This window comes from Octodon degus, unplaced genomic scaffold, assembly GCF_000260255.1.
Source record: "Octodon degus isolate 3935 unplaced genomic scaffold, OctDeg1.0 scaffold00179, whole genome shotgun sequence".
Lineage (NCBI taxonomy): Eukaryota > Metazoa > Chordata > Mammalia > Rodentia > Octodontidae > Octodon > Octodon degus.
Window position 1 is genome coordinate 828,092 of NW_004524755.1, and position 11,164 is coordinate 839,255.

An 11,164-nucleotide genomic window follows, 5' to 3' on the forward strand; every position below is an offset into this window, starting at 1 on the left:
TAATTTCATTAAATGCATCTCCTCATAGAAGTAGAGTAGCAAAGGCCAGCTCAACAGCAAACAATAAAATCAAATTATTATTTCACTGCACATAATCTTTTTCCACATCTTATACCACTGCCCCGAAAATATAAATATTATCAAGAAATGTCCATAAAAATCCTACAGCTGGCACATTTTACCACGAAAAGAGTAAACCCTTATTCCTCCAGAAACTGAAATATAAGATCTCAAATGAGGAGGGGAAAAAAAGTAAAAGAAAAAAATGGTAATAAGCCATGGCAGAATAATCCAGAGGAAGCATGCTTAGTCTCAGCATAATTTTCTTTACTATCCTAAAATCAACGACATCACACAGCCCATGCGCTCTGTTTACTCTTCTGAAAACCATCCAGAGGATTTGCAGAGGAAGAATTCTGGTTGCACTTTCAAAGGCCAAATTAACTCAGTCCCTTCCACTCCTGAAGCAAGGCAGCACAGTAAGCTCAGCAGAAGCGCAGCAAGGAAAATGCTTTCTGTCACGCCAAGCCCGGAACTATGAGTGTGACCCGGGGGAGGGTATCTAAAATTCCCAAAGACCACAGGCGAAGAGGTCCAAGTTTCCTATGTCAGAACTACAGAAAAGAATAAAGCCATGTGCAACTAGTGCTTGACTTTATCACTGCCTGTACAGTGTCCGACTCCTCTTTCTTTCAAATACAGTTGTATATGCACCTACATATATGGGTAGATATGTTTAAAGGATTGAAATGAGAAAAATAAAAGAAAAATATACTTAGAACTAGTATCTGCTTTGGGTACGCCATTCCTAATCATTATTAACATAGCTTTTAAATTTTATTATTATAATGACACTTCAAGATATTAAAGGAGTGCAAAAAAAAAAACAGATTATATATACATATATACATATATACACACATATACACATATATATTAACTGTTAACTATAAGCTACATACTGAATTATTCTCAGAATAAAAGGTGCATGATATATGGACAAAAATACAAGCAAACATGTATAACACTAAAAGGTTAAATTTGGACCAAATGCACAACATTATACCCACAGATACGCATGTATTATGATTTTTACTATTAGCTGAAAATCTTTTGAGTGACAGCTTCCTGCTTACAGCTCATCAAAATATGAAGAAAATGTAAAATATATCATACTTAACTAGGGCATTCTCTCAACATCATAAATCCTCTTAAGAATAGGACACTTAAAAGCAGAATAAAAAGGTTAGGACAGAGAACACAATAAACACCTAATTGTAATTAAGATTTAGATGGCATCCTTACACTACTTTACTACCTCTTACACTCAAAAATATGATTCTAACATGCAGAAGAAATTCCTCTTAACTGTTTGATTACAAATTCCAGAAAATAACACTTCTTATGACTTCCTATGCTACCATGTAACTGCTTAAGTGGGCCACTTGTGTCTAACTTCTTTTCTAAAACTTCCCTAAGTCCACGGAACTAAGAAGCAGATTTTACAATGATCTTCAGAAGAAGCACACATTCACTGGTAAATCATATATGGCCTTTCACTTCTACTTTAACTCTTATTTAATACAGAAATTCAGCAGCCAAATACAGAAGAGACCTGACTCAAAGGTACATCAAAAAATAACTGATAAAAAATGATTCATCTTTTCCATAAGGAGACTAATCTGTACTGAGAAAACTTGGGCCCTTTCTATAATTTATGTCCATAACACACATGAAAGACCAACCTTAACTTTTGCCAATTAACTGCTCTCAAGAAAAATGAGCTAGGTTCTGTCAAAAAACATTTCATGGCATCAAAAACGAAGCAAAAGCAAATGTCCTCACCCCTTTTTGGAACACTTCTCTTTTAGAACCACTCAATAGCGCTGAGAGACAAATGGGCCGATGTACTTATTTCTGCACTTCCAGGGCTAACACTGAGGAGGATGACACCACCAGAGCAGGCAGAGTGTGGCTTTTCATTTGCCTTGCAATCTCGCTGTCATTTCACTATCAACATTATAACTAAGCTAAGACACTTACACAGGTATTACAAAGACTACTACCATTTCTAAAAATATGCAGTATCTTAAACTTTTGCGTAGCATACAATGACACAGAAACTGTACGAGGAGACAATTCCGTGCATGTACATGTGCACGCTTAGCCATTATGAAGTCACATGCTCACTGTCTGCACTTGTGCCCAGAGAAAGAAAAGAGAAAAAGCTAAACCTAGATGAGTAATGCTTCACCCTTCTGTATCATATAAGGGCAATAAAGCACCACAATTAACTCCTGCCGCATGTATTTACACTATTTATAGATAGAGCTGAGTTCCTATATAAATATGTGGAGAAACTGAAATAGCACTTCGCAGGAACTCACAGAAAGCCACACTGCACCGTCCAAGCAAGAAACACATGCTATCGTAGAAATCTTCACTGACTTGTAACTTCATGCAGTCTGTTCAAATTCTGGAAGTAAAACGGCTCTGAGGGGAAATCCTTCTCATCCCTGGTTTTCTATATCTGCGGTATTTTCCTGCTCACGCAGCGGCTGTACTCAGCCCATATGGAGTTCGTTCCTGGTCATCAGACTACTCAATTTAGTCCCACAATAATATTAAAGCTTTCAAAGCGTGAGTAATATACATTAGATAATATAAATATTTGTTAGTCATACTACTCTATCATTCACTCTCATGAATACAAATTAACAGATAAAGCACTTATTAATGCAAATAAGAGAACTATGCTCTCTTCGAATTAGAGAAAAACAAACAAAAAATTAAACTGCGGGCACTCCTAACTCTGTCCTAACACCATCTACCACACAAGACAAGACAGTGACTCATTTGTTTATTCAAGTGTTAAATAATTGAATATATGCTAACTTCTGATTGACTTAAAAGTACCTGGAACATGTTCCAGGCCTACTCCGACTGTGTCGATCACCTAGCGACCACAGTTGTTGTGTGGTGCTCCTGATGAGAAAGGACACACAGCAACCCTCCAAACCAGTATTACAAGCCCAGTAAATAGCATCACACTTGGGTGACACACTGAATCCATCACCCTAGGGAAAAATGCGTGTGAATCCTAGCACGGAGTCTTCACCAAGTTCCACAGTATTTCTACATACTGTTTGGGGCTTAGGGAACTGTAAATGACCCAGTGTTAGCCCCTCAAACCACCTCTTCAGAAACAAGGCTGCCACCTCAGTGCTTGGACCTATAGCAGTGGGACTCCTACAAATGATCTCAGAAGCACTTCTTCAAATATACTGAAGAGAGGCACTTTGATTTACAGGGATTTTTTTTTCAAATCTATTAGTAAATTCAGAAGATCTAAGTATTAGGATCAAGATCGTCATGTTTCAATCCCATCCTACAGACTTCCAGACTTTATAAAATAGGTTCTGTAGCTCCTTCAAAGGTTCACACTAAGAGTAGAGTTCATGGCTTAGCATACTAAGTCCCACCAGCAAGCCGTGTATACTAAGTCCCACCACCAAGATGTGCGTATCCACATCACCACCTACATTCCGTCCATAAAACCCACCTACAGGGACCACACGGCACGTGCACCCGCAATCATCTAAACACAATACAGCCGGCGTGACTGCTTCAAGCCACTGCAGGCATTGACACGGCTGCAATCCAGCTCCTAGGAGAGGGACCCCACTCCTCCCTACCCAAATATTACACAAACCAAAATATATTACCTTTGTTCAAACCACACTGCTGTTCATTATGCAAACAGAAAGGGTCACCCGTCAGCTGCCAGGAGGCAAGATAGCTCTGGCTCCCAGCAGTGGAGGTGGTCCGGAATGGTTGGAGGCAAAACTGAAACATATTGTTTAAGTAAACCTTAAGGGGAGGGGATGAAATGCGCAACTGACGGATTCTTTTTTTTTTTTTTTTTTTTTTGTATCGTCTTCCACAAATCCCCCCACCCCACGCCATCGCCCAGCAGTGCGCAGGCTGCTGATTTTTAGGGTCTATACCTCCAATCATCTCCCTGGCTTTCTTTTTCTGGCTTCCTACACTATTTTTCACCTTCCCTTCAGTTTTCAAGTAACAAATTAACATTGGAGAAATAAACATCTAGTGGCAGACCCCAGGAGCTCTTGAAATTTATGTCTGAAAACTTTGTAAAAACTGAAACAAATCAAGAGTTACTCCCAGAGAGTTCCGAGATGCTGGAGTGTAGCGAGAGCAGACATTCTTCCAGCTTTTCCCCTGACAAATCCTTAAATTAACAAGGGAGGAATACCTGGGATTTGAATCAATGTCCGAACAACTGAGAAACACACAAAGTAAATCAGAACTGTCAAAGTTTTAAACAGAACACTCCCAGGGTCTCGACTATCCAGAACGCCGTTCACAATTATCATTATCATAGAGACTTTACCCCTGCTCTGTGGGACACTTGTTTTCTGTACGTATTAGTTCTTAAGTATACTCTATAAAAAAAAAAAAAAAGAATTTCATAGGAATGAGTTTGGGATGAAAAGCAAAGTCCATAACATGTAACCTTAAAATTTAAGGCTACCTAGCAATGATTCACATCAGAAATGTGGAGACGGAGCTCTAATCCACCCAAGGGCTGAGGGCCCTGATTCTGGGTGGAGTCCCTTCCCCTAAGGAAGAAAATACTGGCACAAATCTCTCTGCCCCCTAAAAAGATCTTCCTGCTCCCCAGCCTCTAAATTTGTCCCTCGTCAATCATCACCACCAGATGAGTAAAGCTCTGTTTGCCTGTTCAAGGCAGAAACAGAGAAAATAACAGTGAAGCAAATAAAAAGAAAGAAATTAAAATTTCTATGTGATAAATAAGGCTACAAAATTATCATGTGAAACTGTAAGGAGAAAAAAAAAAACCTCCAGGAGAAACACCCTGACCATAAAATATTTTCAATCTCAAAATGCATTTTGGTAAAGTTTCATCTATTTTCCTTCTTCAGCACATAAAAATGATTAATGTCACAATTAAACTTCCACATTTTAGTCTGCTGCTAACAGGTGTGGCATTCTTTATATAAACATATCCACTGACCTGTCTGCATTGATTACCTTAATTAATTAATCTTTGGTGGAAACAAAAACTGATTTTTTTTTCCCCACAAATAAGAAAGGAAGAAGGCAATGCAAAAACCCACTCTCCCCCGAACCCCAAAACTGTTTAAGTTACCAGTAACCTGAAATGCACCAGCCATCACGGAAGCAATTGGAGAAATCCAGCAGTGCTCAGCAAGAAAGATTTTTAATAACAGATTGAAAAACAAGAATAAAAATAACTACATCAACAGAGCCTTCCTTCCTCGGGCCACAAGCCCGTTCTTACTTGAGCTTTTTTCTTTTTCTAAAAAAATGGCATTTTGGCCACTAAAACCAATCCAGAACATTATTAAAAGTTAAAAGCTACCAATTACTTCTGTCTGTTCTTTTAAAGCAAAGTTTGGCATTACGTCAGTTGGTTTAAAGAAAACAAGAAAGAGAAAGAGTAGGAGAGAAAGTTTCTATTTGTATAAACTAAGCCACCAGGGAAGGTGTCTAGCCACTTGTAAAGTATTTACTGCACGTTTTTAAAGAGCTAGAAACATTTTAAAAATTAAATGCTTTTTATTATTTTTTATGAAACGTACTTAAAAACAACAACCGTATCGTCTGCTTTGCGGTGTTTTAATTTTTTTTTTATCTCAATTATAGCCTTGATTTAGAAAATGATTTCCAATGAGGCTTCACACTGGGACGGGCAACAAATAATTTTATCTTTGTTTTTGTTTTTGCCACTTGGGTCTGTGCTTTTGAAAGCAAAGAGTTGGGTGACAAAAAGTAGATACGTCTGGTATTGTCTGGTATTATAGACTCTCGAGCTGCAGACAGGAGTCAGGCCTCACCTACGGCACTGAGGTGAGCTCAAATGTTCACCCACACATCCTCCTGCAAACTCAGGAGATGAGATTTCTTATACTCAAAGATCCTTTTCTATCCTGAGTGAAGTTCCACACGACTGCCCCATCAGAGAAGTAAACCAAAGACTAAGAAATTCAGTTCTGAGACATGTCAGAGCCTTTGAGTAACAGGACAACACAGAAAGTGACCATAATGTTAACACTGAAGAAAATTATTTATGAAGATCAGACATAACAGAATATCGCCTATCAGTAAACAAATGGTTTGGACCCACTTATATTCAAGAACAAACCCTTAAAAGTAGTTAGTGTTCCTCAGTAGCACTATTTACTCCCGGACAGTAGTATAAAACCATACTCAGTATTTCAGCGTATTTACTTTAATTGACTGCTTAATGCTTTTAGGAGACAAATGAGTTTGACAATTATTTTTAAACTGCCCCAAGTTTTAAAACATAAATAATTATAAAATGCTTTTTTTTAACATGGCTATTACAGGTGCCTTTAAAAATTAGATTAACTTTCTACTTGGCAAATACTACAGGATAGAAGATCCTCTTCAGAGCCTACTGGAAGGGAGATCCTGATATCCCATAAATCATAACTGTACAGTAACAAAGAATCTACTTCTTTTTCTATATTGAAAAACACACTGAGTCATCCCACAGACAAGCAACCAAAGTAAATCCAAATCTACATGTACTGGTATTAATTTCCCCAAATTTCAATCACCAATAAATTAGGAAGATGAATGTACAAACAAGACTGAGGACTAGTTATGCATGGCATTACTGGTCACAGCCACCAGAAGAGGAAGAAGGAAAAAAAACCTGTTACCTGAAAACTGGACCCAGGATGAACAACGGAAAATAAGTCCATACAACTTGACTGTTTTTATCAAATTGATTGCAACTTGTGAGTCCCAGTGTTTGGGACAAGAACTGTCTGAGGTTATAGTTTTCTACTCCTGCCAAAACACAGATGTAGACGACCACACCAGCCCTCTCGCAGAAACTAAATTAAGCAAAGGCAAATACCAAGTGGAAAGCTGTCTGTCTCCTGAATGAATGGCTTCATTTTGCGCACCAGAGAATCTCTTCGTAAGGATGTTCTAATGTGAGCCAGTCGCTTTAAGTGTATCATTTATGGCAAAAATAATAATTTTCCCTTTAAGTCCAATATAGACACTTGCCCATAAACGTTCCTAAAAACTATTTTTTTCTACACACAATAGCAGTGCTGTGACATTGAAATAAACAAAAATAATTGTTAAACATATGTATTACTAAAAACAGTGGAAACATGTTACCAATATTCATCCCAGTTTGAAACTCAGACTTCTAGTTCAAAAACAACTTGCTGCAATGTGCTGAAAAACTTTTAATAATCTTTACTTACTTCAACAAACAAGGTATGACAAAAGTTTCTTAAAATCTAATAGCCTTTGATTTAGTAAAACATAGAGACCATTAATAGAAAAGCGTTGCTTTTATCTCTGAATAGAGTCCATTATAATAAATAGCAACAGCACTGACATACTAAGAGCTTAAAATCAGCTGTTTCAGATACACTTCCTTCCATGACTTGAAGGTTGTCCCCGGAATGAAGACCTCCTTACGCATACAGAGACCTATACTGTGAAAATCAGAGCAAACTCTCGAATCACACACAACTTTAAAAGAAAAGCAAAACTAATACCACAGATATAGTAAGGCATACGTAACTCGCTGACCAGCACACTGATTTGGATTCCAAGCTGTTTTCTAAGCAAGAAAACAGACAAACATCTTAAAGTCATTTAAAATATTAGCCATCAAAATACTAAGCTCAGATTCCTCACATGCTAAGCCACTTTCTTCCTTACCTTCACTGCTACGTTTAAGAGACAAAGAGCAAACTATACACAGCAGTCAGGATACCAACCGCATCTAAAATTCAGAGGCGTGACAAACTTTCCAGAAGGCATTTGCTGTGTTCCACCATTTATTTGAAGTGTCAGACTTAGTTATTACGTGTGTAAAAGTATTCGACACACATACAATCTAACATATAACAGATACATGAGGCACCCATAAACATCAGCTCACTGCAGGTAAATTATACTTTGCCAGCACCTTATTAATGAAGCTCCAGAATGGTCTGTACTTGTACAAATCAAATCAGGACGCTGGCATCCTAACTGTTTTCTCTTCGGAGGTTTTATTTTCACATTATTAATATCCAGAAATCATCGTTCAACTTTAGCACACGACTGGCCCTGTCTATGTAACTGAATGGAGATGTTTTTATCAAAGAGAACACCTTTAAAAGGAAGTTAAGAACTCTAAGGAAAAATAATCGCTAACAGCTACATGTTTGACTTGTTAAGATTCACCAGGTCATTAATAAACTTTCACTTAAAGGTTAAAAAAAAGAAAGAAAGAAACCTTCAAAACCTTGGTATCATTTCCAGACTGCCCTGTCAGTATCACAACTTACAGGAAACCCTTAACCTCCCAAGCAAACCCTGTATTTTTTCACAACCCTAACATACTTAAGGAAAGGGGGGAAAATAAAAAAAAAATAAATAAAGGCCGCGCAATTATTTTAGGTCCTCTCCCTTTGAACACGACCTGGGGTAGTAACTGGGAACCTCCTTAGAAAATGAGCAACTTGTTACAAACCTCACAGCAGCTGAGCTCAGAAACTTTCTTTCTCATTTTGTCCACGTCAAGAACTGGCTTCCCACTCTGCGCTGCTTCCCTGGCTGTCCTGTCCTTGGCATTTGTGACTCAGGCATTCTTTTCTAAATGATCAACTTTTCCTACAGCAAGAGAGTAACGCGATGCCAATGTGATCCATAGATTTTAACTTCAGAGCTGGAGGTCTCGGAAGACTTTGCAAGTTGCCTGTTTCAGTTATGCTTTACGCAATCAACTTGTAGGCAGCAACCCGGCCTACCATAATCATTTCTTTATAATTCTGTCTCGGGCCCTGTCTGCATTCTGCCTTTCTTCTTACTATTTCTCCCTGGCGCTTTCCTATTCACCTGGTGCCTTTATAGAAGTTTGTGCATCTACAAAAGTTGTATGAAATCGGCCCAACTTGTCTCACATTCAATTAATTCCCCACTCTGCTGCTCAACTTCACTTACCTTGGTGCAACTCTAGCCGGGATTTTCCAAAATAGGATAAGGATGAATATCCTAGCATAATTTTGACTCAACCTTAAGATGCATGGCTCTTACTCAAAAAATAAAAATAAAAAACTTTCAATGTATCAGTGTTGAGGCCTAAAAAGATAGGGGAGGCAGTAAAGCAGGTCCTACTGTCCAGTAAGTCCAAGATTTCCCTACTGAAACCCCACCAATCCTTCAGCCCAGGAACGTCAGTTGCTTTAGAGTCAGTCCTAGGGCCATAAAATAGTAACTCGCTTCCCCTGGGAAAGAGGAAAACACCACCATCTCACACAGGTATTAACCAAAAAAGAAGGGGGGAGAGAGAGAGAGAAGAAAAGGAGCTCCCTGCCACAGAAAACAGCTTTGCACTTCAAACAGCCCCCACCTAGGCCTCACCCTCAAATTATTCATGGGGTCCTATAATCCTGGAGTTATTTGGAGAGACTATGGTGTTTGCCTTGGCCTCTTCGAAGAAGCATTTTGGAGTCTACAGCCCAAACAGGAACTAGAGGGTAGGCACAGCGCCTCTCCTCCGGGCTGTCCCACCGCTGTCCGGCGCTTAGTCACCCGCCAGGGTCCCAGGCCCATGCGACACACGGGCATCCACAGTGGCGCAGAGGACGCCTGCCCTTTTCTGCCCCCACGGAAGCGCCCGACTGCAAGGCCCTGCCACATGGCACCGACCCCAGAGCCACCGGGCTGCCCCGACCCGCTGGGACGAGGGTGCACCAGCGGATGCGACACCCTCCTCCCGCAGTCCAGCTGGGCCTTTACGGGGAAAGAAAAAACACAAAAGTTTCAAGCCAGGCTTTGCAAACTCTTCCGAGCCAGAGCCAGCGTGGTGCAGTTTTTCGCACTTAGGGCACCCCACGCAGGGCTCTCCCTCTGGAGGGACCCTCCCGACCCTTTCAAGTTCGCCCGACTTACTCCTGTGCATGCCGCTGCGCAGCGTGCTCCCTGCTCGCCAGGAGCCCCCAGAAAACTCGCGCGGCCGCGGCGGCGGGGCCCCGAGAATCCCAGCTCCTGCCTGAGCCCGAGGGGAGTCGCGCTCGCCGGCGCGCAGACAGCGAGGAGGGGGGCACCGGCCTGAAACTTCTTTTTTTGGCCAACGGGGATTTGTTTTTCCTCTTCCCCGGCGGCTGAACTTGACCCTCACTGACTCCAAGGGGCTACTGCAGCCAGTTGCAAGTCGCCGGTTTGCAAGGGTTCCGATGCCCGGGACCCCAGCACCCTAACCCAGGCGGAGAGAGCGGGTGAGGGGGTGGGACGGAGGGTGGGGGGACGGGGGCGCAGGGAAGAAAGAAAGAAATCACGCGCAAAAAAGGAAGAAAGAAAATGCATGTGAAACCCGAGAAGGCTGCGCTTTGCTTTCTGCACACACACACACACACACACACACACACACACACACACTCCCTCGTCTCCCTCTGTGCTCAGGGCTTTTTTTTTTTTTTTTCTTTCAAGAAAGTCACTTTTAATTCCCAGGGCTCCCCGCTCGCCGCGATCGCCCACATTCTGCGCACCCGCGCGGGCGCAGCGCCGGCGTCGCGCGGCCCGGGTCCCGGTACCGGTCCGGTCCCGACCCGGTTTCCCCTCCTTACCTGTTGATCAATCGTCACGAACACCCTCGCCAGTCCGGAAGATGGTGGCGCGGCGGCCAGAGCCATGAACCGTCCTCTGTGGTCCGCGGAGTTGATCTTGGATTATTGGGGAGAAAAGGTCTTTTCCTGCCCCCCCCCCCGGCCCTGCCCCCTCGGGGAAAAGAGAGCGCGAGAAAGGAAAGGAAACAGCGAGGACGAGCCGGGTCGGCGGGGGAGGGACGCGGGGGGGCTGGGTTTTGTTTAAAAAAAATAATAAATCACAAGGCGAGAGCGCGATCGGAGAGGACGCGAGGTCTGCAGCCCCGAACGATCAGCGCCCCAAAAGGAGGCGGCCGGCGCTGGCAGCGAGATCGGGGCTTTATCAGAAATGTTATCGCTTGTCAGGACCTCCGTCTCGGCGCATGACGTCAGTTTCAAGACACCAACACTATTAATATCAAAGGAGCCTTCGCGGAGGAGAGCGCCACCCCGACCAGCGCCTTAAAGCG

General features: G+C 41.9%; 1 protein-coding gene across 3 annotated transcripts in view; it reads right to left on the reverse strand.

The window, feature by feature from the left end:
* The window catches only part of Trps1 (transcriptional repressor GATA binding 1), a 243,022-nt gene extending 231,887 nt beyond the window's left edge, over positions 1-11,135 (reverse strand). For 2 of the 3 annotated variants that reach the window (XM_012517450.2, XM_023703780.1), the window contains exon 1: positions 10,677-11,135. Coding sequence is in view for 1 of the 3 variants with exons in the window: in XM_023703782.1 (XP_023559550.1) it covers positions 10,003-10,012 (10 nt within the window). In the remaining 2 variants the exon portion in view is untranslated. Of the gene's footprint in view, positions 1-10,002; positions 10,083-10,676 lie in introns of those variants that run through there. The other variant, XM_023703782.1, reaches the window with a different exon arrangement.
* Positions 11,136-11,164: the final 29 nt, after the last annotated feature.